The sequence below is a fragment of the Amblyomma mixtum genome, chromosome 3 (assembly GCF_055824585.1).
Source record: "Amblyomma mixtum isolate Tamu chromosome 3, ASM5582458v1, whole genome shotgun sequence".
Lineage (NCBI taxonomy): Eukaryota > Metazoa > Arthropoda > Arachnida > Ixodida > Ixodidae > Amblyomma > Amblyomma mixtum.
In genome coordinates this window covers 330,626,537-330,653,645 of record NC_143014.1, presented here as the reverse complement: position 1 = coordinate 330,653,645, position 27,109 = coordinate 330,626,537, and the positions used below count along the sequence as shown (strand labels likewise).

The 27,109-nt window shown below is 44.9% G+C and overlaps 2 protein-coding genes and 1 long non-coding RNA gene across 3 annotated transcripts; all 3 read left to right on the top strand.

Moving 5' to 3' along the window:
• LOC149355937 (uncharacterized) lies at positions 1–26,761 on the top strand. The gene is made up of 4 exons (XR_016289772.1): positions 1–241; positions 1,056–1,236; positions 2,220–2,447; positions 25,742–26,761. It is a non-coding gene; the product is annotated as an uncharacterized LOC149355937 (long non-coding RNA).
• Positions 13,031–17,418, top strand: LOC149355939 (uncharacterized). Its single transcript, XM_089575358.1, has 4 exons — positions 13,031–13,246; positions 14,845–14,942; positions 15,396–15,560; positions 17,296–17,418. Exons 1-4 carry the CDS (start codon positions 13,234–13,236, stop codon positions 17,416–17,418), a joined length of 399 nt encoding a protein of 132 aa, XP_089431484.1. The 5' UTR covers positions 13,031–13,233.
• On the top strand, positions 17,822–19,675 carry LOC149355938 (BEN domain-containing protein 5-like). Its single transcript, XM_089577718.1, has 2 exons — positions 17,822–18,857; positions 19,454–19,675. Exons 1-2 carry the CDS (start codon positions 18,557–18,559, stop codon positions 19,579–19,581), a joined length of 429 nt encoding a protein of 142 aa, XP_089433844.1. The 5' UTR covers positions 17,822–18,556; the 3' UTR covers positions 19,582–19,675.
• Positions 26,762–27,109: the final 348 nt, after the last annotated feature.

Genomic DNA, 27,109 nt, shown 5'->3' with positions numbered 1-27,109 from the left:
GACCGTTGTGAAGTCGTGGGTGCATTTCTTCAGTTTGTTTGTGTTAAATGTGCGGCCTCGTTAGTGTTGTGGTAGTGTGACTGAAATCGGAAGGTGACAGATGGCTCCAGTGCTGCGGAAGACGTTCTTACGCGCACGCAGTGCTCAAAAACTGCTCTGACGTACTGCACGCAACCACGCTGACAGCGGCCGGCGCCCGATGCCCGATAGAAGAAACGGCTTGCCGTGAACGTTGACAAATGTAAGTACAGAACTGGAAAGTGACTACTGCGATGTGTCGGGGGTATGATTGAGGGCTGCGAATGCATTTGGGTTGGTCTTCACGTCTTGTTCGCAGTGAGGTGCAAAATGCGGGCACCCCGCGATCCTCTGCAGAGAGAAGGTGTTCTGACACGCTCGCTTGCCAACTATGCAACTTTTAACCCGCCGCCTCACGCTCTTTGCGTCAGCTCCTCGGCGCAGGAGTTATGTGATAGAATTTGGTTGCACGCCGAGAACGCCGAGAACTTGATTCGTTATTCCGACTGAACAGGAGCAGCGTGTGAAGACCATAAGAACGAAAAGTGCTTGTAGCGGCGTGCGTCTTTTGATTCTGCTGCCTGAGTGTTTACTGGATAAGGAGCATTGCCTGTTCTACGTCGCAGTCACATCAAGTGCTGTGTTTCTTGATAGTTCTGGTCAACGAAACGACGATTAAAAATAGCAGAACCATTCCATTGCAGTGCAGCTGAGGTAATCGCACAATGGAAGGTTTGTTGTCATTTTATTTTTTTACGTTCACTACATTTGTCATTCCCCCATTTTCAGTCTGAAGCGATAAAAGTATAACGTGATTCGCGAATAATAGCTTTAAGAAAAGTATGACAAGCTTTGTAAACCATTTGTTTGCTAACTATTGGAGGCATAGGTCATTAGCCTTAGCCTCCACTTATCATTAGCCTCCACTCATGAACACATTGGACTGAACAGCTAGAGGTTGTAATGGGATGTGGCTTATGTGATGATGTTTATGAAAGCATGGCTCTAATGCAGCCTTTCTTCAAATGCACCCGCAGTCAAGCCCTGTACAGCTGCTCCACCGGTATCATCACGCTACTTTTGCACCAGCTTTCATCTGTCATCGAGCCAATGCTACCTCAACCAGAGGCAAATGACATCAAGACCTGCTGGTTCAGCCTATCAGCCATTGACACTGGATATCAAGCATGTGCCACTTGTAAAAGGATAGGTAGACAAGTGGGTATATTTTCCTTGTCTTTTTTAGCCTGCCAAAAATCTTCTGCTCCAGGCTCCCTCTCTCTTTCGTTTTTTTTTTCTTTTAAAAGAGGACCAAGAGAAAGGGAAAAGATATTGCGGGCGTCATGAAAGCACTCCCCTAGTCAAGTGCATTGTGTTATAGTGTGAAATGCTTTCTATAGTTTTTTCCCTCATGCCTCTCGTGCTTGGAAATCTTGACCACTGTATAGACAAATTAAAACAGTTATCTGCTTCATGACCTTTATGCAGCAGTCTAAAAGCAGCAAATAAATTTTATAGGTTTACTTCAGCAGTACCTACCTCTTACAAGGTATGGCATGTTTGAAGTGAACCAGTGATGTGATAGGCATGGCCTAACGGGCAATGCATAATTGAATATTGGCGTTCAAGTGGAGCACTCTGCTTTAGAAGCATAGGTGTTGCTAGCATAAATAATTGATACCTTACCAGGTTATCCTTGCATTACGTGAAACCCTGTAAAGCTTATATTTTAGCTGTACAGAAGAAAGGCATTTATTCGATATGTCATGAGCATTGCTGAGGTTTTCTTTCACACTCCCTTTGTCACAACTGACTGCACTGTACAGTTGAAATGCATTTGGAATTGAGTATTGGTGCATTGTTATTTTTATTCATGCCGACGTTCAGTTACTGATTGCATTACACTAGCTGAGCCTAAGTCAACAAATATTGCTGTGACCTTAACAAGACCCCTGGCTTTACTTGAACCGATGCATTTGATGTTGCCTTTCTCTCGTGCCATCAAGGTTTGTAATAAGCTGTGTAAATAACTTAATTTACTTTCTCGAGGTATTTATTGCTGCAATTAGTGACAGGTAATTTCCTAAAGAACAACCTAAGTACACATTTTTATCTTCTTTGGAACACTTGTTTGCTTGTTTCCCTTGTATTCTTAACTTAAACAGATGTGGCCTTACGCACCCTTCTTCTGTCTAACCCAGGTTTTCCTGCTTGGTCATGCCGGAGCGGACTATCAGCACAACTTTCATCAAGAGCCTGATGACATCACGAATCTGGCTACGTGCGTCACGCCTACAGCGCCGCCGCATCAGCATGTGACCTCACCGGACATCCCTTTAAATAGCCGACCGCAAGAATTCCACTTCAGTGGGCTCGGCAGACCAGGCAGCGGCATGTGGCCTTACGCACCCTTCTTCTGTCTAACCCAGGTTGGTGCCTATTATTGTACATTTAAAAGTGATTGCCGTGGTATCCTGGTTCTGCCTTGCCCCCAGCAGTGCATTCGTATCGCATGTGATGTATACCTGATGTGCGAGTTGATGTTGTGTGGCGACGTCGAACTTAATCCTGGCCCCGAGACAGACTCTGACAGTACGAGCACGCAAGAGATGTTGAAGCAACTGATTCTGGGACAACAAAAATTGACAGACGAAATGGCAGCATTAAGGACGCATAACGCAAAGATGGAAAAAATATTGTGCGAATTCACTCAACAGCTGGATCTATTAAAAGACCAATCAGCGCGTGTAGAAAACCTGGAAAGAACAGTCACCTTCCTACGCGAAAAAATTATTGACTTGGAGGACAGAAGTAGGCGTTCCAACTTAGTTGTGTTTGGGGTAGAAGAAGACAGCGATGAAACAGAATCTGTCCTTAGGGAGAAAGTTATTTCTGAGGTTTTTCAAGAGAAGCTTGGTGTGACATGCAACTCAGTCGCCAGAATCCACCGTATTGGCAAAGCTGGGAAAAAGCGACCCGTCATATTGTTCTTCCAGGACTTTAATGAAAAACAAGAAGTAATGCGGAATGCCCGTAAGCTTAAAGGAACCAAATATTCGGTACAAAATGACTATTCACGTGACACGCTCAGAATAAGAAAACTTTTATGGGATAGTACAAAAATTGATAGGGATCAAGGCAAGAAGCCTATTCTGGTGCATGATAAACTAAAAATGGACGGGCAAATTTTCGCGTGGGATGAGGCCAACAATTGCAGAATCAAGATACGAAATGAGCCGAGTAAAGAGTGACTCGCATCACCGCTTGTCAAGGAACTCAAGCTTCTTAACATAAATGCGCGCAGCGTGGTAACCCAGTTGAAAAATCCACCAGACTGTTCTGGTGTGTTCTGGTGTTAACACCAGGATTTCCTGGTGTGGCTGGTGTGCACACCACACCGGTCTGGTGTGCACACCAGACCAGCCTGGTGGTGCTGGTGTGCACACCAGACCGGTGTGGTGGTGTCTGGTGTGCACACCAGACCGGTGTGGTGTTGTCTGATGTGCACACCAGACCGGTGTGGTGTTGTCTGATGTGCACACCAGACCGGTGTGGTGTTGTCTGATGTGCACACCAGACTGGTTTCATGTCGTCTGGTGTGCACACTAGACTGGTTTCATGTCGTCTGGTGTGCACGTACACTAGACTGGTTTCGAGTCATCTGGCGTATATGATCCAGCTCAAGCACACCAGACCTGTTGCTGTATTCATGTGCGGGAGCCGAGCGCCACCAAAAAGATCTGTTCGGTTCATTCTAGTTTGCATGATGTACCAGATACAATCTCAGGCACATGCCAGACATGTGGCCAAGGATTATTTCATGCACTGACCAACATGTAGGTTGGTTTGGTACTTACTGAGATCAATGAAAGATTTCTGTCCTGCTTAATTGCATAGTCCATTGTTGCAACTATGGGTGTTCATGTCTTCACACCACAGTCAAACCGTAAAAAAGTCCAAGGTAAATTGTGAGGTGCATTTGCATATCATACAGCATATAATTTAGTATTTATTACTATTACACTAAGGATGAATGGCAGTCTGTTTATTATGTGGACAAAAAAGGCACACTTTTTTAGCTTCCAGGTATAGTTAAATGCTCATATCAGCCAGGACAACAAAAAATTTGTATCTGGTGTGACTATGAAAACATAAAGGCATGACAGCAGGTTGAACTAAAGCTTGAAAGAAATTAAAACACATTTATTCTCAAAATTCAGCATAGAACTCCTTCGTTTCAGAGTTGCAGTAGTGCCTTCGCGAAATGGGCATTTGGGAAAGTGCCCCTGAAAGCATCACAAAAGAACACCATCAATTCATTCCCCTGAATTGTAGCAATGTGGGGCCTTTCATACAGCCAGGCAGCTTCCACAGTGCCTTTCACAGTGATCAAGGCAATGAAATTACTGGAATCAGAATGGTGATAAGGAGGTGGGCTTTTGTGCAGACACAATACTTGACGGGCAGGTAGGAAAGTACTGAAGTGCTGCCAGCTGCATTAAGCACAACAGCAAATGCCAGCTCAGTTGATAAGAAATTTTGCAAGGGCATTTGAAGACAACTTCACACAGCACTGTGCATTTGCTCATCGACGCAATGCCAGAAACCATAAGGAACAGCAAGACAGGAACAGGCATGGCTGAGTTGGCAACAGTAAAAAGTGCTACACGGCAAAACAGCCGAAAACGTCCTAAGCTCCCCCTGTGCTATAGATTCTGCCTGTAAGAGCTTAATTTTCTGACTGACATGAGAGCTGTACATTGTTAAGAGATGAAGAGAATGTGAACTATCAAGTTTAAATGGCCAACGATTATTTCGTGCACTGACCAAACACCACCAATTGCATAGCTGCTAAAAGGAGCATTTTGCTACTAGTTTACTTGTTTTAACACCCGCTAGGTGAGATGCCCCAGACAACTTTTTCATCAACAGCCAAACAAAGTCTCAAGGTCAGCACATGTAGGTAAGACATTTTACATATCATTATATAAAGGGTCTTGGAAAACAATGCCCTTCCAAAGTTACATGCACTGAAAAAATTCCCCGCTGTACATTACCACTGAAGGCTATGGAAAGGTGCAAAGGAAGTGCAAATACACTGTAGAGAACATCTTCAGCATAAGTTGCTGTTTTTCATGACAATGCCTACTTCGAAGCATGAAGGACAAGAATCAAAAAACTCGTGCTGAGCAGCAGAGCAGCAAATAATGCACAAGACAGTACACCGCAACTTGACATTACTTAATAAGGCACAATATTACATAAAAAAGGGCTTCATATCACAGGATACAATGTCAGTCAGGTTATCCAGCTTAAGTAAGCAAAGAATAAAAATAAATGGGTGCAGTTTTCACTGGATATAAACGAATGCATGAGAACTGCTTCAAAGAACTGTTCATGAACTCGGAACAGATTGAAAACACAGAGATAACAGTCCCTGATAAGTGTGTTCATTTAACAGAAATGAACACTTACAAAAAAGCTGGCTCATTCGGGTTGCTAAGTCATATATATAGGGATACATCTTGTAGAGAAATCATCAGCTAAACTGCATATACTTTGGGGCAAAGGCTTCTCCGAATACTAAGTTCCGAACCTCATGTGAAACACGGCACTGCAGGAGCATTCATGCTTTGGTTGGTCTGTCCAGCGGGCTCAATATTTAAGGCTACGTGTTCCCTTGATGGAGACAGTTGGCAAGTACGTGTGTGAATTTTGTACTAAGCTGCCATTGAAGCATGTATGTGTTGACGTGTTGGCAAATGCAAAGAAAAACAGGCCTATCGAAACATTTTCTTGCTGAACATGCACAAGACAGTGTAATGGATGCCACTGCCATGTGACAGTGAACATGCACAACAAACAAGACAGTGTGTTAATGATAATGCAACACGCTGCAACCTCAAACAACACTAACTAGGTACCTTGCAATGTGCTGCCAAGTTTCATGACATTTTGAATTTTGTAAAACGCAATAGCAAGTTGGCCACAATCATAAATGGAGATCAGTGAAAAAGTGGATGAGTGAAACTGCTATGAGTAAGATGTGCAACAGACTGGGCAAAGGGTATTTTGTCTATGTCGAAAAGATCAGCATCATCATTTTTGCATTTTTCACAAAGCTGTATTCGTGTCTCACATGCTGCATACATATCGTAAAACTGTGCTCAGAATGACATCGCTTTGAACCAGTTTTGACCACTGGTTTTGTAGAAAAAGAGAGGAACAGAGCTGTAGCAATCACTTCATAAAAAGACCTCAAATATGGTAAATATCCATACCGCAGTCTTTTGGATGTATAAGACGACTTGCTTGTACACTGAAACTTGCTTCAAGAAGTATTATGTTGCAGTTCACCGATGAAAAAAGCTCAAAAGCTGAAGAAGTTTATTTTTGTTTCCCTGCAAAAGTGGGCCGTGTCGAACTGTACGCCCGTGCTTGTAAAAACATAACACCAAGGAGGCCTAAAAGTTAAAAATATGCTGAATGGTTTGTTTCATAGCTCGGTAGTATCCAGCATGCAAAAATATGGTGCACAGGGGCGGCATTTTCCCATTTGACAGCATTTGAAGCAAGTGGGATACAAGTGTCTTACTCAAGAATATTTTCATGCTGTTCCCTCATGGTACTGAAAATGACTAATCACTTTCATGAAGATTAGGCATCTTCACTAAGAATGTGCTCTCTTGTTCCACAAGCACACAAGATGAAACAACGCTTTCTTCGCAAAGCATGCAGAGAGCGATGCCAAATGGAGGGTGCTCGATTCTGAACAAAAAGGGCAGCTCAAACACTTCAGTAATCAATTCTTGACACAACAGCAAGATTTTGCTGTCAGCAGCAAACACCTTGAGAATTTTAACAAGTTTGCCGTTACTTGCTTCCAGGTAGCATGAACATGTTCTTTCTGCTTGTTGATAATGGGCGCTGTGTACAGTGAACCCCTTGACACGAGCTCTAAGGTACTCACTTACGCATGCCTCGGAACCAATGTTTTGCCTCAACAGTATTTGGATGGGTTCTTCATAGACACAAGGTGGCAAAGCTGCACCTAAGACACTAGATTTGTGCTGTTTAGAAATTTTACCTGAAATTAGCTCCTGCTGCTTTTTCAAAAATGGAGGAAGAGGTACCAGACGTTTCAAAGAATTTAGAACTCCATTCATAATGAATCTTTCTGATATTTGCCGAGGAACCCCTTTCGCAGCAGACACAAGCTTCAAGATGTCCCCGTTGCCCCCTTCAAATGGGAAGGTTGACGTGGCCCACAGTGGACCTGTCATCCTAACAGATTTCGCCAGATGTAGAAGTTGATGAACATTGAATGTTTGCGCACTTTCATCATAAAATATTTTCACTTCCTCCACAAACTGTTTCAGCAACCTTTCTGCAATAAAAGTGTCACTGCGTTCAACACTTTCTCTCAGCAGCATAAAAATGCCTTCTACCAGCAATGAAAAATGCCTAATATATCTATCTGGCAAAATGTTTTGAAGGCATGGCACACTGTAGTATAGCAACCAATACTTCCATTCTGTGGCTTTCCAGAATGCCCTCTCTGAAATTGGCCTTGGCAGTCTCGAGAAGCTTATTGGTGGCCGTGCTTTCAATATACGCTGATTTAGCTCGGCAATTCTATTTCCTACATACCAAGGCTTCCCAGTTGCAGACAGCCAAAGCTCTGTCATTTGTGCAGTCACACCCTCCAGGACACAATGCATATAATCGGGAGGGAAGCCCCAGACCAAGTCCAATGTTCCTAGCTTCGTAACTGGAGATGGCCCCTTCACTCCATCGACAGAGCACTTTCTTGTAACTGCAAGGGACATGGCTGACAGCACAGTGTCGTGGGACCTTTCAACCATGGCACCGCCTTCAAACGTGTACTTTACTGTGCCTACAACAAAAACACAACAAATCATTAAAATCAAAACTCACTTCATGCCGCACAGATCAAAGCAGTAGTAAAGAACAAATGAAAATAATTAAAAACATGAATATAACACCGGCAAAGTATAAAACATCCAACTAGCCAAGTAGGCTGTTATTCCTTACTTTTACCGCTGGCAACCAATCTGCCATGTAAAACATATGCTGTATATCTGTGTCCTTCATAAGACTGAATGAAAGCAGGAGTCTCACCGTCAACTAAAGTTCCCTTGTTAAGACACCAAGTGCAGCCGTAGTACCCGTTGTACTGCTTTGCATTGAGCAAAGCAGCTCTGGCCGGTGAGTCGACACAGCAGCACACAATTCTGACTGCAGACTCCACAACTTGATCAGCAAAGGTCCACATCAGGCTGCCAACCTCTTGGAACTTGTCCACAAAGGTTTTCATGAAGAGATGTGCAGGTGGATGCTCCTTGCCGAACCACACTGCTCCAACCAAAATATTCTTCCACCGCAGAGGAACGGGAAGCTCATTGAGGGCAACTTGTATTGGCCACACAGAACCTTTGCTTGACTTAAATACCGGTGCACCATCAGTATTCATCGTCAAAGTTAGGTCACTCCACTTCATTTTGTGGTCGCTGCGAACTTTCTTGTAGAGCAGGCCATCTGTGATATCGGTGAAAGCCTCTGGGCATGATGAAGCAAGCTGAAGCAGGTTGCTTCCAACTATTTTGCCCATGCGTTTCAGGAGCTGTTGCAGTTGTCGCTTCAAGTTAAGAGTGATGAAAAAGCTCCCCTTCTTCAAAACCTCTCCTAGGCTTGCAACTTCTGAACAAATTCGGCAACGCCAGTGGCTGGTACCATTGCCATCAATTAAGAACTGGCAAGTCGGGCAGAAGGCATGAATGCTCACCATTTTTGACTGCTGAAGCCTCCACAGTTTTCGAAAACCATATTTGGTTGAAGGAAAAACCTCTTCAGCAAAGAGGGCGTTCAGAAGCTTGAGCAAGCTGTCAACTTGTGTCCATGGTAGCTTAGCTGCCACAACAAATGATAATATCAGGAGCATGGCTTGCAGTCGAGTTGTGGACTGGCCAGGAAGAGTCGTCTTTGAGTTGGCTGCGATGAAATCAGAAAGATCATCATCTGGGTCGTCAGCTTCCGCATACACATCAGGGTCTCCCTGCTCAGCATTCTGGTTAAAAGAGGCAGCACTTTCTGCTTGTTCAGAGAGCTGAGGTAGTGGCAGCAGACATTCTTCACTCTCAGTTTGTTCGTCTGTAACCTCAGCGTCCCCTCTTGGTACCTCATTTACTGCAGCTAACTGCAAAGAATAAACAAAAGAGGAATGTATTATCAGACAGTGACGAAAGCCCGAGTGGCATGCTTTGAGAAATCTGGCCGATTAGTGGGTCAGCATCTTATCATGGCATGATGTGAGCCCAATTAATGCTGAATTGCTGCTCCATCCTCACACCGCTTGTTCTTTACCCAGATTGAGCATTTGAGACTATTCCAGCTGACGAAATGGGAATGGATGTGAGAGGGCAGCAGTTGTAATTGCGTCCACTGCACACAACTCTGCCATTGGCTGTGATAAGATGCTGACCAAGTGACCGGCTCCAGCTCTCACAGTGCTATAAAGTGAGCTTCACACACTGACATGAGAAGATTTGTCTGAACCGGTGTTCTGCTGGACAAAGAGAGAGACCTGAGAGATCCGCTATGTTGAGGGCTCAGTGTTTTTACTTTTTGTCATTCTTACTGGTATGCACAGGAATTTTCCATAAAAATTACTACGGGCTTTAAAAAGTATCAGTGCAATCCGTGCTGCTCACAGATGATGTCAGAGCAGAATTGCACGACACGTAAACTCATATGTTTGCCACATATGCCGATGTAGTCGACACCTCTCACACATTTATAGTGTTCAGTTGGAGTTCGTGTTTGACTGCATTTATGTTGATGAACTCTTCTATACGCAGCATTTTTCATTGGCGCCTGTGCTCAAGTCCCCAAATGATGGCGGCTACATCCAATTTGACTGCTATTTGGCTGTATTTCAGCCTGGCTATGTTACAAAAGGCCCTCACAACGCAATATTTCGATCCACATTTCACCTCACCAGTCTCCTTCTGCTTATGTTTCTTGTTTCTCTTAATTCGATGCTGCGGAGTGCTTTTTTTCCTGATCATTGTACACCCGCGCTGCCTTGCTCTTCTGCCACAATCTTTGATGCGACAAACTTTTTTGCCATGGTTTCATTCATCACATTCATCATTTCCGTTTCCTAGCCCTGTTTCTCATTTCTGCATGCTGCGTTCTGCTATCAGCCGTCTGCATCCATCACAGACAATATTTTGGACGTTGATAGGCCATGTAAGCAATGCAAGCTCCGCCTTTTCAGGAACTCTCTTTAGATGCTTACCGCGCAGGTAAGAGCATGACCACTGCCTGCGGTGGGTGTAAGGACGCTAGGTTCTCGCGATTCCGCAAAAGAAAAAATCTGACTTTAGCTTTCTCCCCCCCCCCCCCCTTTCACAAAGAAAAAAAAGTGTGTGTGGTGGGGGGGGGGGGGGGCAAGTTGAAATACAGAATAAACGAATAGGTCCAAGTTATTCAAAAGGCAACGCTTCAAATGAGCGCGGCACAGTCTAGCGAAGCAAATCTCCATTACGGTAACGCACGCACAACGCACAGCAGCAGCCGCGCCGTCATGATCCGTGCCGCCGGTGCTCGGCGTTTCGAGCTGTCCAGCTCCAGCACCCGTTTGCCCTTCTTTGCTGTCCCTACTTCACTCAACTTCTGCAGTGCCTTTTATTTCGCAGCGACCCGTACCTCTTTTCCGCATCCACACCCACAAATATGCACTTGCTCGCCCCGCGTTTTGCTTCAAAAATTCACTGAAAAGCGGGCTTCTCCTCACGGCTCGCAAGCCTAATGGCAAAGGTCGCTTTTGCAACATTGCACAGCTCGGAAAAAAAAAAAAAAAACACTTGCGGATTCTTTATGAGTTCATGGAATGTAAAACTTTTCGCCGCATAAAGTGAATGGGCCCTAGCATATGACGTAAACAAGTCGGTGAATTACCTGCGGTGCTTGAGACGTTGCAGCGGATTCCTTTTGCAGCCGGCTCCATGTCGTCTGCCGCGGAATTTTCAGTGATAGCGCATTTGGCTCCAAATAGGCGCGGTAGCGTTTTTTGGGAGGCATGTTGGAGCACTTCCTTTGCACGCTTGTAACAGGCTTGTACAAGTAGATGAGGCGTTGGCTTGTATAAGGTCCCAGGTGAAAATCGTAACTGGTCAAAGTGGTTTAAGGAACAATTTCCCAGTTAATTCCAGTTGGCTACCAGCTGAATTCCAGTTGCATCCAACTGGTATCCAACTGGAATCAACTGGGAAATTGTTCCTTAAACCAGTTAGACCGGTTGCGATTTTCACCTGGGGTGCAAGAACGACACTGAAGACAGATGGAACGTACAACCAAGGAGGCGACTACAGACTGCGCGGGAAATTCCGCACGCCCGCCTCTCCTTTTTTTTTTTATAGCTTCAATGCGTGCCCGCCTCTCCCAGCAAGGCAAACGCTACAATCTAGCCAAAAAGAAAGTGGCGCTTAGAAAGTTAACTACTACATTTGCAACATCTACAGATAACTCAATCTGTTTCAGAGCAACGCGCTAAAGCAGTCTCATCAGCATGCAATTTTTTGTTTGACATTAAGACTGCAGCGCCACACACACCATTACGTTGTCAAAACATCATGTAGATAGTTTGTTCCAACCGTTCCAACATCCCTTTTGTTCTATACTGCGCGACATTGGTGACTTGCTCCCGAGTGTGCATCAGTGCAATGGTGTTTTACATTTACGTGAAGTTTCTGCTTGACAACGTGAAAAAAGTCACTTCATCGGTTCTTGTGAAAAATTTCCACCCAAAGAGCACGGAAGATTTTGCGGCGGGAAATATATATCAGGTCTATTGGGAGGGGGACGACAAAACAAAGGGCGGATACTACGACGCGGAAATCCTACAGATGACAGGTAAGAACACTTTTATTACTGTCTGAGTACTTTTGTAATTTCTACTTTGCGGCAGCTGTAGCTACCCGTGTATTTCCAGTGCCTCGTTGATTAACTTCATTCAGCCTCTATGTATGTACCGCCGTGAGCACGCTTAACACAGACGCTCGAGCGATTGTCTTTCACTGACGTTAGTGCCGCTGGGCGTCGGCCGCTGCGTCTGAGACAAAATTAAAGTGGAAGCAGGGCACGAGCTGTCTCCAACGTCCGCAAACATACCGTGCAGTATGGCCTTGGACTCTGCGCCCAGCGCTCAGAGGCTGTAATATCAGTGCAGGACGCGCAAGCGAACGTTCCTCCAAGCAACCACAGATATCCGTCGGACGTACGAGCTAGATCCGAACGTCCTTTGCCGAGATCGGACGTCCATCGGACGTACGAGCACAATCCGATTTCGGATATCCGTATTCATACATCCGCCGGACGTACAGACAGTATCCGCTTTTGTCTATCCGCATTAGAGACAAGGTGTACGTCCGAGGGATGTACGGTGGAGTATATTCTCCGGATATGAGTATAGAGTTTTTTATAATTGTTCACACAGAAAAGTCGCGCCGTTCGAGTATGTATACTGTAGAGTTCGCTTTTTTAACCTAGAAAATTTTATTCGCGAAGGAAATTTTGTCAGTTTTATTGGCTAGTGTGCGAGAAATTGCGTTAATATCTGCATATCTGCTTTGCAGAAATTATTTCCATGAGCTACACGGTTTGACTTGAGGACTTTTGTAAATTCGCGCAATTCCCTAGTCATATACTTGCAGTGCAAGGGCCACTGCTGAACTAAATTTATTTAAGGGTAGGAGCGAGTGCTACACAAATTTACAGTAAATCAATTACTAATTTACATCTAGAAAACGTATAAAAATCAGTAGCGACATCGTGTCCGCCGTGGTAGCCACCCTAGCCGTGGTAAAACGCGATTGAAACCACTTGTAAATTCAAAACTCCCGTTTAACTCCGCTATCATCATCATAAATGCAGCTTGTAGTCAGCCCAATCCAATCCATCAGCCACAGAGTGCAGCGGCGTAATGGCGGTGTTGCTGGTTTGGTGCGAAGTGTGGTGCCCCTTTTGAGCTCTGTTACTAGAATGTGTGGCTTTTTTAGTCTGCGGACGAAAGTGGTGTGTAACTTGAACAATTCGAAGGATGCGGCAAGTGCCTGAAGCCCTCCTGGAACGCTGGAATATCGTACTACACCGACTTCGGATGAAAGAAGGCCTAGTGTGATTGCCTACGGCATGTCCTACGGAGGTAAGTGCAGTACACTGCTTGGGAATTACTTTTATGACAGTGGAGCAGGATCTGTAACATTCTCTCGCGGGAGAGTTGGAGTTATGTTATGGCTATACTGTGGTGTGGGCTACGGATGGGTTGAGACTTGTTGAGAATGGGTTGAGAATACCAATAACAAAGTTGCCAAGCATTTTTGAATTTATCATGGTCTACTGAGATTTGGCGTGGACTTGATTACTAACCTTTTTCTTTTCATTTTTTGCAGAAAGCTGTTCGCTTCTGCTTCATCATGGAAGTAGGAAGATGGATGTGCGCTCGAAGTTTTACGTCTTATTGAGGAGTTACACACTTCACATTAACTCAGTCCTGTGCTGATGTACAGTCACAATAAAATATTCTCGCTGTACTTTCAGTTGCTTTTTCATTTTATTGCCCCGCGGACACGAAGAAAGTATGCATGTGCCATATATGCAAACATCCGAGAAAGATCCGGGAACGGACGTCCGAAATCGATGTCCGTCCGGAACATCCGAAACGGACGGCCAACGGCCGGCCGATGGATAGCTGTGGTTGCTTTGTTAAGCGTGCTGACGGCGGTACAGCACTCGAATTTGCTTGTCAGGGCTATAGGAATGTGTTCTTGAGCTTTTTTGCCTTTCGTAACGCGCACCGCTGTTGTGCAGTTCTCACGTTCAACTTGCAGGTTTGCGAATTCCGTCCTGTTTGCAGCATGTTGCATGTTGATGGATGTAACGAAATTAATCTGGCAGTGTCCGGTAGATGGTAGAGTCGCCCAGCTGAAATTACCCCGGCACCTCCATCAACTGGGCCTCGTGAATACGTTTTATTTTCTCACTGGCGCCCCTCCAGGCATTCTTCAGTTGTAGTAATGAACTGTCTTATGTACAAGTGATGAGTGGCTGGTCTTCCCAGGGTGAACCCGTTGCTTTTTTTTTGGGGGGGGGGGGGGGGGGGGTGTATCACTTGGGACTAGTTCGGAAGCATAAAATGTATACTTCACTGCTCTTGGTTATAGCTCAGTTGATGACCATGTCCTAGCTACGTGTATTGAATATTAAACTGTGAAGACCTCTGTAGCCGAGAAAGCTGCCAAATGTGACAGAGGTTCTCACGCCACACTAGGTAGGAAGTGTCGATTCTGCATTGTTTCTTGAAAACTTGACATGAATGCGAAATTCTAGAGGCCCCCGTGTACTGTGCGGTCAGTGCACATTAAAGAACCCTAGGAGGTCGAAATTTCTGAAGCCGTTCACTGCGGTATCCCTCATAGCCTGAGTTCCTTTGGGACGTTGAACCCCCATAAACAAAAAAGCCTGGGGCTGCAGTTTCATATAGTAATGTTTGTTACTGCTGCTGAACAGTGGCGAAAATGATTCATTCTTAAAAAAAGGACAGACTACTCAATTGAGCAGCCAGTCTCTGATGAGTGTTGGGGGAATTCTGGCTGATGGCCAGATAGGCACTGTCAATTAAATAATTTAGAATAGAAGCTGCTGCAAAAGGCTTGGTGCAGGAAACATTATCTTGCATTTTATCATTACAATCAATGTATAGAAAATTGTGCGAACATACTCCTAAAAGAGATTTCTTCCCAGAATCCAAAGAAGAAATGGACCAACATATTTCTGGTCAACGACATCGTGGCGCAGTCGCGCGCCCCGCAAAACGCCCAAGAGACCTGGCACGTGATAAAGTATGTATGCACAATTGAAACCCGAACCTTGTAATGAAATGTGATGTTTAATAGGTTTTCAGTAACGTTGTGTCACATGTGTCACATGGCAGTCGCGCGCCCCGCAAAACGCCCAAGAGACCTGGCACGTGATAAAGTATGTATGCGCAACTGAAACCCGAACCTTGTAATGAAATGTGATGTTTAATAGGTTTTCAGTAACGTTGTGTCACATGTGTCACATGGCAGTCGCGCGCCCCGCAAAACGCCCAAGAGACCTGGCACGTGATAAAGTATGTATGCGCAATTGAAACCCGAACCTTGTAATGAAATGTGATGTTTAATAGGTTTTCAGTAACGTTGTGTCACATGCAAGCATTTCTGCAGTTTGTGTCCAAAGAAATTTAATTTTTTTTATAATGTTAAAGACAATATGGGTGAATATGTGTTTTGACACTGTGTTAACTACTGCAGGTTCGAAACATCAAAAAGTTGCGGATGCTCGCGCAGCAGGCCGCAACGGACGACCTTAGCACGGAGACAGCAGCAGAGAAAGAGGTGCAGAAGCTGAGAAAGGAAAATGAGGAGCTGCGCCAGCTGAACATCAAGCTGCAGCACCAGCTCTTGCGCTTCCTCTCAGCTGATGGTACACTCCTTATAAGGAGTTTTTTTTCCTGTATTTCCTGCTGGTCAAGCTTATTGATTAAATGTTTTCAGGTCACATAACCTGGAAAAATTTTTGGGTGGTTTAAGAAGGAAGTGTGTGTGTGTTGGGGTGGGAGGGGGGAATAGCTTACGGCGCATATTGAAATCTGCGGACTGAAGAGCAACTTGCTCTCACTTTGAAGGATTTAACCTAGCCATGACTGCCGACAAATCTTTTTGTGTTACTCTTTTACTCTCTTCCCTTGCTTTAAAACACCATACCAATAATTGTTGTACCTGCTTCGGTGGCTGAGTGGTCAGGGCACTTGGCTGCTTAGCCAGGACACCTGTGTTCAATCCTGGCCGTGGTGGCGGCGTTTCGAAGGAGGCAGAACACAAAAAGGGTCCGTGTACTCTGCAACGTCTGCCCATTAAAAACCCCATGTGGTCAAAGTTATTCCGAAGCCCTCCACTGCGGTGTCCCTCATAGCCTGTGTGTCGCTTCGGGACATGGATTAATTGTAAATTGTGGCTAAGCCATAAATCACAATTTTTTATTTGTTCACAAAGTCAACACGCTAGTAGTTCACTCAGTCATGTTGGCTTGTTGAATAAGACCAAGCTTTCCATTAATGTCAGATTTAAAATTCATTACTTCAGGTGTTAGAAAAAAAAAAATAAATACCTGACAAAGCCATATCTAAACATGCAGTTTCTTGTGGGACACGAACTGATAGATTTTTTGGCACAGCAGTGAGCCATGCCGCAAAAAATCCCAAGCTATGGGAAGGAATAACGGGGGATAAGGTTGTAGCGGAGCTTATTTTGGAGGCACTTTTCGCACAGATGCATGGCTGATTATGTTGGAATCAGTGTAACATCTACCACAAAACTGCGTCTAAACTTGAGTCGGGCATGAATCTACAGTCGAATTGTCAACCAGCACATGCATGAGCGTGTATGAGGGCTGTTTGTGGAGTGCGAGGCGTTTACCATGGGAACAGGCACACAATATTATAAATATACGGGACATGTGCCTCGCGGCCCACTCCTAACAAAGACTCAAGACTCGTCCTCTGTGGCTTCAACATTTCTCTTTGAAGCACTGAGGCGACCAACTTGCAATGCATTCTTGCAAAGAGCAGTAAACACAGGAGAGGACGCTGCAGCCAGGCAAGGGTTGTACTGCTCCACTCCGCACCGCTGAGGAGTGTTCTTTCAGTGTTGTAGTTTAGAGGCCTTGCTCTGGATAAAGCGTGAGTGCTTCACATTGTACTCTTGAGGGTAGCTTAAGTATTGTCTGTTTTCTGCCTCAATACATAAAAAAATTAAGCTGTGCTCAAATTTCGCATTACAAAAAACCATGATCGTTGGTGAAGTTATTTTCATTGGCCTACATCTGTGCCACCCTTTGCAGCACTGCCTGCTGCGTCTGCACCTTCCGCGGCCGTGGCGGCTGCATCTGCCAGTGCTGCTTTTGCCTCTGCTGCACCTGCCCATGCTGCATTTGCCTCTGCTGCATCTGCACCTGCGGCGTCTGCTTCTGTTCCACCTGCGACATTGGCACCTGCGGCATTGGCACCTGCGGCATTGGCACCTGCGGCACCGGCACCTGCGGCATCAGCAGCTTCGTCACTGATGGCTGCTACATCGGCAGCTGCTACCTGGGCGCCTGCAAAAGATGCCCCTTTGGCTGAGGTGTTCCCAGCTCCCTCCTCTCCACCTGCAGCCACCTCTGAGCCCCCACCGAGCCCCATTCCTGGAGCCCTGGTTCATGTGGAGTTCACAGAGGGTGGTTTGGGCAGCCAGGAGGAAGGCCCCACCAGGGAAGGCACACAAGTGTGCACGGTAGCAGAGGATGGGAGGGTATGGTTAAAGATACAGCTTAATAATATTTAATATTAGTAGTAACGTTACCACTTAAGTTGTTTCACATAATAGCGAAGGCGAGACAATGAAACTCTTGTGTCTTGTGCCACAGGCACTGGCAAGGTGGCAGAAGCAGAGTACATTCACAAGCAAGAAACTTGCCGGGCAATTACTATTCAGGCAGCTTCATTCCTTCAGTGACAGCCATAACATTAAAGGTACCCTGACCATGTTCAGAGATTACAAACAAACAAGTACTCTGGATAAATTGGGCCACTAGTGGCAACATCTGTACATCGTTTTTTGGTGTTTTCTAGCTGATAAAAGCTCACATTTTGAATGAGAGTGGTCTGTGAGAATATAACGGGATGCATGCCAACTCAAATTTATATTGTGTGTTCCTCTAAATGATAGTGTAGGAATGCAACAAAAAACACACCTGTACTTCCATCTTTTCATGGCTTGCAGTGTATGTGTGCGTGCTTTGATAATACTGCACTTTTCAGTTGCTGGAACCAAAACAGAAGGCAGCGAAATTTCTTGATTGTGATAGCTATATCTCCAATATTAATTGGTCAATACAGAAAATTTTTGTGGGAGGGCATTCTTTGAAACAGGCCGGAAACCATTGAAGTCAAACAAAAATCCAACCAGATGGTGGTCAGGTGCACTCGGGTGCGACGAGAGCAGTGTGGAATGAAGCACAACTCTTGGTTTGGAATATTCGAGCTTAACAATAGACTTGCATGGGACCTGGGTATTGATTTAGGCAAGATGTGTCGTATATAGCTGGTTGTCTGCGAGTGTGAAAGCTTCGACAGCTAGTAAGAGGACACATTCTGAAAATATTTGGGGCTGTGAATTCCTCATGTTTGTTATTGGAAATCCGTGGGGGAGGCATTTGTGTTGCAGTGGATATAACATGGCCAATTTTGATTACTGTAATTTCTTGGAAGTGCCTACCTTTTTCTTGTTTTGTTGTTTTATTACTTGGCCAGGGGCCGCAATATTGTCATGAGCTGAGGGCAGATAGGAAAGTGACGTAACCTTTTTTTTGTGCTGCATTAACTGCTATATTCCAACCTACACTGAACACAGATTGCCTTGAAGCAGCTGTTTTTATGGGCTGTATGGCTGTGTGTGTTTTTTCACATTATGAAGTGGTGTTGAAAGTAGTTTGGTTTGATTTCATGCAGGTTCACCTGGCCAATGGGGTCTATTTGGCCAAAGGGGTGTACGACCAATTGTTGACAGTGCCCAAGGACTCACACTTCGTGAAGCGAGCCGCGACTGCCATTTGGTCGACGGAAGGGCTCGCCAAGCGGAGTGTGACGGGCACACTGTCCAACCGCTTCGTCGCCCAAGGCGGAGAGAAGCCGCCTCAACAGCCCCTCACCCCCCACAAAGTTGATGCACTGAAAGGTGAATGCGGTCATCTTGCTCTCTGTTCTGTGATTTAACTGCAGTTTAACTCTCACATTTATTAGTTCTGTGATTTAACTGCAGTTTAACTCTCAAATTTATTAGTAAGCAGACTAAAGTTTTCACTCAATGTGCTCTGTGTCCGCAAAACTTGATTGCTGTTGGTGTTACACATTCTGTGTGATTGATATTGTGCTTCCACCTTCAGCCATGAAATTAAATATTTAAGTATTTTTAAAAGAAAATAATGCCTGAAAGGTTTATTGTTCACAGTGGGAAAGCAATTGAGGAATTTTGATAGCAGATAATTTGACAGCTAGTGGAAGAAAGGACCATATGTTGTGGCATCATCACAACATCCCCACTGGATTGTGACAAAACTGCCCATCATGGCAGGTAGCAGTTAAATTAATGATTGGTTGTGAGAGGTGGCTGTTAAATAAAGAAAACTGTGAGCCGCAGAGCTTAAATGTCCCCTCAAATTTTTTTGGGTTTGTTTACAGCTGCATTCTAATGTACCGCACCTAAATCAACTAGTGCGGAGATCCAAATGTGCGTCATTCTAACACTCATGGTGCATTTTCTTTTCTACGCAGTGTTTTTCACGCACTATGCATCAAGAAAGGGCTACGCAGAGGAGGACGTCGCCAAGGCCTCCAAGAACATTAGGATGTGGCTCTCACAAAAAGCCTGTGAGCTGCGGCGACAGAGGCCCCCGAAATAAACGTCTTGCGTAAGCATAGAAAATTGCATGTTTCTTTATCCAAGAAGTGGCATGGGATTTTTTCCTATGCAACTTTCTCCATATAATGCACCATTACGTCTCACCATACATACCGAATGCAGCAGGGCACATGCCAGGCTTGTGATACGAGCCTGTATGCCTGCATGCATGGAAACGTCGTCTGGTGTCACGGCCTGGTGGATTTTTATGCCCATAAACATCAGCCCGGAAACACCAGCCCGGAGACACCAAACCGTATTTTCTGGTGTTAACACCAGGCACAACCTCGTGGGTTTCTCGGCCCCAGAAACACCAGCCCGGAAACACCAGCCCGTAAACACCAGCCCAGAAACACCAGCCCGGAAACACCAGCCCGGAAACACCAGCCCGGGAACACCAGCCCGGAAACACCAGCCCGGAAACACCAGCCCGGAAACACCAGAACCGTGTCTGAATTTCCACTCTGGTGTTAACACCACATACGGCCTGGTGGAATTTTCGATTGGGAAATAAAAGCGATCATCTTGAATCCATAATTCTAGGGTATCAGCCACACATTGTTGTAATCACAGAGACTTGGTTGCACGAAGGAATTGATGATGAAGATGTTTTCCCTCCCCTTTACCGGGTGTTCCGTCGGGACAGATCTACCAGAGGAGGTGGTGTTGCAGTACTCGTAAAACATGGCATCGACACTTCTTTCCTAACTCAAATTGAAAACCATGAAAGCCTCGCGTTAAAACTTTCTTGTTGGGGACGGTCCTTTCTAGTAATTGCAGTTTATAGAGCTCCCAATTCCCCCCCGCAGTTTCTACGTGAACTGTCTGATTTCATGAATGATTTTCATCATGACAGAATCTTATTAATTGGTGATTTAAACCTTCCATCAATTAACTGGGACAAGCCCTTTCTTAATCCCGATCATGCTGCTCATGAAGAGCACATATTTAATATTATGTTGAGACATGACTTGCAGCAAGTAGTGAGGCAGCCAACACATGTACAAGGTTGTACTTCTTCTGTACTTGACCTTATCTTTGTAAGCCGATCTATTAGTGACTACCATGTTTCAATTGAGCAGGGAATTTCCGGTCATGATTTGGTCCATTGTTCTTTCCCAGTCCATATTGTTTGCAAAAAGCCTGTGGCCAAAGTCTGCTATGTAAAGGACTTCTCGCGTGCGAAAGATGAGAGCGTGTTGGATTATTTAGATTTTTGCCTCAGCAGTTTCCGAGGCAGTAATGCTGATGAGCTATGGAATAAATTTAAAACACTATGCACTCACTGCCTTGAAAACTTTGTCCCTAATAAAATAATAAAATCACACAAAGCCTCTCCCTGGATCACACGTGAAGTCCTGAAATTGAAAAGAAAAGTGAAACGTTTGAAACGTGGAGGCGCCAGTCGTTCCATTATTCAGTCTTTTCAACTATCCCTTAATGCAGCTGTGAGGACCGCTAAACGCCATTACTTTGAATACAGACTGCCTAATTTCATTCAAACTTCACCTGGAAAATTTTGGAACCACTTATGTCAAAAGAAAAAACCTATTGACCAAATAATGCACAACGGCAAGCCTATCACAGATAAAAACGATATTGCTACGCAATTTAACCGCTACTTCCACAGTGTCTGCTAATGCAAGTGGTGAACACGGTCCTTTTGAAACTCCCTGTACTATGCTTTTTGTTACGATATCAAGACCTGGCATTGTTGAATTGCTCCTAAACCTGAAAACTAAAGCGTCGCCAGGCCTTGATAAAATTCCGAACGCTTTCTTGCGCCGGTATGCCGAAAAGCTTTCCGAGTTTCTGGTTATTTTTCGCGCATCTTTGTCATCAGCTGTGATTCCTTCAGAGTGGAAAACTGCACGTGTTGTTCCTGTTCTAAAGAAAGGAGACGCATCACTGATATCAAATTATCGTCCCATCTCTCTCACTTCAACCTGTTGCAAATTACTAGAACACATAATAACCAAGTTCATCATCGGTTTTCTTGACGATAACAATATCCTTTCTAACGTTCAACACGGGTTTAGGAAGGGCTATTCTACTGTAACGCAACTAACATCGGTTGTTCATAGTTTCGCATCTGTACTTGATAAAACCGGCCAGGCTGATATTATTTTCATGGATTTTAGTAAAGCATTTGACCTCGTCTCCCATTTTAAATTAATTGACAAGCTTAAACAAGTTGGTCTTCCTAACTTTATAGTTAACTGGGTTTCAGCTTACTTATCTAACCGACAGCAGTTTGTTAGTATTGACGACCATTATTCACACAGCCTGCCTGTCTCTTCTGGTGTTCCCCAAGGAAGTGTCCTCGGTCCCCTGTTATTTTTAATATATGTGAATGACATTGTAAAAGTAGTTACTCATCCCGTTCAAATCCGGCTGTTTGCAGATGACTGTGTTTTGTTTAATGTAATTACATGTCGTGAAGACCAACTATTACTCAATTTAAACCTAAACAATATTCTGGATTGGTGCAACCAGTGGGACATGAAACTTAACGCTCAGAAAACCGTATTTATGAGATTAACCAAGAAAAAAAACAGCCTTTTATACCCTTACGCTCTTGCATCATTTCCACTTTCGGAGGTAACTGCATATAAATATCTTGGCGTGACGATAACTAATAATCTAAGCTGGAACAAACACATAAGTAACGTATGCGCACCAGGGTTTCGTAAACTTTGTGTCCTCAAGCACAAACTGAAGAATGCTCCTGCGGACTTGAAATTTTTAGCCTATTCATCATTAATCAGACCCAAGTTAGAATATGCTTGCATTGTCTGGGACCCATTTACTAAAACTAACATTCAAGCGCTTGAAATGATCCAGCGCAAGGCCATTCGATTCATCTTTTCAAAATACCGTTCAACCGACTCACCTACTGCCATAATGCGAGCAAACCGAATTCAAACATTGCAGGTAAGACGTAAAATACTCAGATTAAAATTTCTTTTCCTTCTCAAACATAAGTTGTCAATGTGCCCGGATCCCTACGTCAAGCCATTTTCCGCTCCACGACCAACAAGACATTGCCACTCTGATTCACTAACTCCATTCACCGCCAGAACTAACCTATTTAAATACTCCTTCTTCCCCCGCACCGTAACTGAATGGAATGCTTTACCTTTAACAGCACTATGTGACATTGACTCCATTGAAGAAATACCGTATTTACTCGCGTAATGAACCCACCTTTTTTCCACATAGATTGACATAAATTTAGGGGGTGGGTTCATTACGCGGGAAAAAATTTTTCGAAATTTTTGAGAAGGTCCAAATTTCATGTCACATTGAGGTAAATCGCGGTCACAACCTTACCTTTATAGTACAAACACGTACGCGATGAATGTGAATAAAAATACATTTTTATTCACAAGCCTCCGGCTACTTAAGACCTCACTCGGTCTCGCTATCTGAGTCACTTCGACTAATGTCGCTTGCCACATCGTCAGCATCGGCGTCGGCCCACAGTGCGTCGTCTTCAGTGCCGTCAAGGCTGTTGGAGATGCCGGTCTTTTTGAAGCTGTGGATGATGACCTCAGTGGATATCATGCTCCACGCTTCTAGGACCCATCGGCACAGCATGTCGATGGTGGGCCTCCTGATCTTGCCTGCGGGAGTAAGGTCGTGGTTCCCCGCGGCCATCCACTCAGCATAGAGCCGCCGCACGTTGTCCTTGAAGGGCTTATTCACTGACACATCAAGGGGCTGCAGCAGTGATGTAAGGCCACCTGGGATGACAGCGAGGTCCGTGCGCAACTCGGTCATTCGGCGGCGGACATTTTTTTCGAGATGACCGCGGAAGCTGTCGAGAACGAGCAGCGATGGCAGAAGAAGTGCTCCGGGCCGCCGTCCCCAGACTGTTTTCAGCCAGTCGGACATAAGATCAGCCGACATCCACCCCTTCTCATGTGCGCGAACGTGGATACCAGCCGGAAGAGCTCCCTTTGGCAGAGTTTTTCTCTTGAAGATAACGAACGGAGGCAGCTTCCTGCCGTCCGCTGTTATCGCCAACATCACTGTACACCGCTGCTTCTCAGCGCCCGTCGTCTTCACCAGCACACTTTTAGAACCTTTGGTATCGACCGTGCTGTTTCTCGGCATGTCGAAGCATATAGGCGTCTGGTCCGCGTTCCCGATCTGCGAGAGCAGAAACTTTTTCTCCTCACGGACACGAATAACAAAGCGGTGGAAATCACGCACTTTGTCGTCGCAATCCGCCGGCAGCCGTTGGCATAACGTTGTGCGCCTTCTGAGGCACAGCCCGTTCCGTCGCATGAAACGCGTCGTCCAGCCAAAACTGGCCTTAAATTCATTTGCGGGAATGCCATGGCCTCTTGCAGTGGCCCGCGCGTGATTCTGTATGAGCTCATGGGACACGTCACATCCTTCATTGCGGAGCCTCTTGACATAATTCAAGACTTCTTCTTCCACGCGAGGAAACTTGCCCTGCTTCGGCCCTCGAAAGGCGCGGCGATCTTTCTTCGTCGCTCTCAGTTCGTCCTGCTGGTTCCTCCAGTAGCGCACACGCACGGGGTCCACACTGAAATGCCGTCCAGCCGCACGGTTTCCATGCTCTAAGGCATGCTCCACAACCTTGAGTTTGAAAGCTGCCGTGTAACTAGCGTAACGCCCCATCACACAACGCACAGCACGCACGAAATAACGCCAAGGCCGTAGCGCGCACTCAACTCCAACAGCAACAAAACGAAGTGCTAGCGAAATGGCGACCAGCGCCGTTGAAGTGCGTTTGTCTTTACTTCGCACTGCCGCCGCCGCGCAGGCATGGCGCTATAAGCAGAGGTTTCGTTTTCGATTTCATGGAAGCCACTCGGCAACGTGCACGATCATCATCATCGCTATAAGAAAACGATGAATTAGAAAAGTTTGACAAACTGGGTCTTGAAATACAAAGAAAAAATAATAGCGTAAATAGAATAGCGTAATGGAAGCTGCGTCACCCCATTTCAATGACGATGCTCCAGTAAATCCCTTTTGCGCATCCGCCAACGAAGCACGCAGTCGATGCCCGCGTTGTTCGTGTCGCCGGTGCTCAGCATCATTCGCTTCAAAAGATGCTTATCACGCTGCGATCTGACAATTTTATGGTCGTCGACAGCGCCGGTCATTTCCGCCAAGATAACTCGAAGATGCACACACACGACGCATGGACCCCCAGGGCGGGTGCGCGTTATTTTGGCGACGGAAAAAAAAAAATTCATTTCTCGTCTACGAAAGTGGGGGGTGGGTTCATTACGCGAGTAAATACGTAGAAGATTGACGCCATCTAACTTATTTGCTTTGTGTTTCGAATTTTCTTTCAGTGTTTTATTTTGTATATTCATTTTGCACTGTATTGCCCCTCCTGCTAGGGCCCAGAAGGGCCTGCAGTATTCTGTAAATAAAATAAATAAATATGAGCAGGCCTCAGCACTGGAGGGATGTGCTGCGGGACAAATAAAAAACTACCAGTCCAGCTGCTCCCTTAGGGGCACGTTTCTGAGGCTTTTATCGCTTGCAGTTCTATGCAGCTTTACTTACAAGTATTGTATCTGACGCAGTATGTGCCTTATTATTTTGATTCATTTGCTTTGAGTGTGCCACTCTTGCCCTGACGAACTTGCTCACCATTGTACTCTTTGTTCATACATTTTCCCCTAACACCTGGTATAGCTCCAAATGATACATTATCTACAGCAACATGTGCATTATATTGCAATGTCTTTGTGCCATCACTTTTGAAAACAAAAGCTGCCTGATTTTTTGTGCAGACAAATCAGAAACACAAAATAATTTTCATATTTGATGGCCTGCATGTTATCTTCATATGACTGGAATGGCTAAATATCTCTTTGTGGTAGCCTAATTAGGTGTAACACGTTAATGTCAGTTCCTGTGAATATTATTCAGTCTTCGAATGTGTGGCCAGAACTGAACACAACAGCATGTTATAGCTTTTTCTTGTTCAAGGACGCATTACATTTAGTTCTAGTCTTGTGACTGCTGCTTATGCTATTACTCAGCAGCCTTATCAAACTCACTCGGAGTGCTGCATTTTAGTGCACATTTAACTGATTGTTGCTTCTCCGTGTTTGATTCTATTAGAAGTCACTATAACTGTATACTTTGGATGTTTTTTTGTGCAGTTCTCTTGCTGCTGCATTCTGCCATGGAGGAGGCTACCTGTTCGTGCACACGTCTCATCACTAGGATGCTACCTCTTCCACTGGTGATGCAGACAAGTAACGACAGGGTTAATTGGAGAGGCATTTGCCCTGCAGTGGGTGTAGTCAGGCTGATGATGATGATGAACAACAAACAGGCTGCCTGATATTGAGGACAAGTGTCAGGATAGTGCACCAACAAAGTCGCTTAAGCATTTCTGTGCTTATGCATTTTTATTAAAATCAGCTCATAGCTTGATATCTACATCCATGGGGACATTTCGCATATGTTTGGCATCTGTTTGACTTTTAATTCGCTAGTGTTTGCAGCCTTTAATGTTGAAGACAGTGTAAGCATTGTTTCACTGTGTGGGATTTTTTAGCTGTTTTGGAGAGATGTGTGTGTATGCATGCAGTTTTTTTCCACGGGTTTGTTATGTGGCTCATGGAACCTTCATGTTACAGAAGAAATTATTTCATTTCTGTGTTGTACAGGAAAGTGAGCAGTATTTATATGCACCAGGTGTTTCAGGGAAGAATAAGTAGTTTTCAAAAATATGGCTTTTGCTGCATAATATTACCAGTGCTAGCAGACACCAAAAAGCCAGTGAGGTGTATTTAGTAAGCTGGTTAACTAATTTCTGATAATTAACTTTTTAACTAACACAGGTTTGCAACTGGTTGCAGTTAGAGACTTTTAGCCAGTTGTTCGTAGTAGCCATATCAGTTTTTGGAATGTACAAAACATGATTACTTTCGCCGCTGTGGCTCGACAAAATTTGGCTGCATCGTGCAAAAATACATGCACTTTTGAAAGCACACAGGGAAAGAAACCCCTCCAGTGCATGTAACTGCTACAAATCTCTAATGGCAACTAGACGCCTAACTCTGATAGTGAAGGAATCATATTCTTAGTAGTAAGAAACACACATAACACCAAGACACACACACACAGGACACCCGCTAGACTTCAACTATCTTTACTGGACACTTGTACGACATAAATATGTATCACTGAGCACATGCAGGTGCCTCGTCATCCGCAACAGGTCTAACTACGCCCTGCCCTCTCCTGCAAGGCATACGGTTGAGCAGATAAACAATCTCTTTTTCTGCCAACGCCAGGGAGGGAGTGCTTACACACGTCACCTGCCTCTTGAATACAAAAGACTTCGATAATTTCTCTTTCTTTTTTCTCGGCTCCCAGGCCTTTCGTATTCAAAAGGCGGGCGACATGTGTGTAAGCACTCCCTCCCTGGCGTTGGCAGAAAAAGAGATTGTTTATCTGCTCAACCGTATGCCTTGCAAGAGAGGGGAGGGCGTAGTTAGACCTGATGCGGATGACGAGGC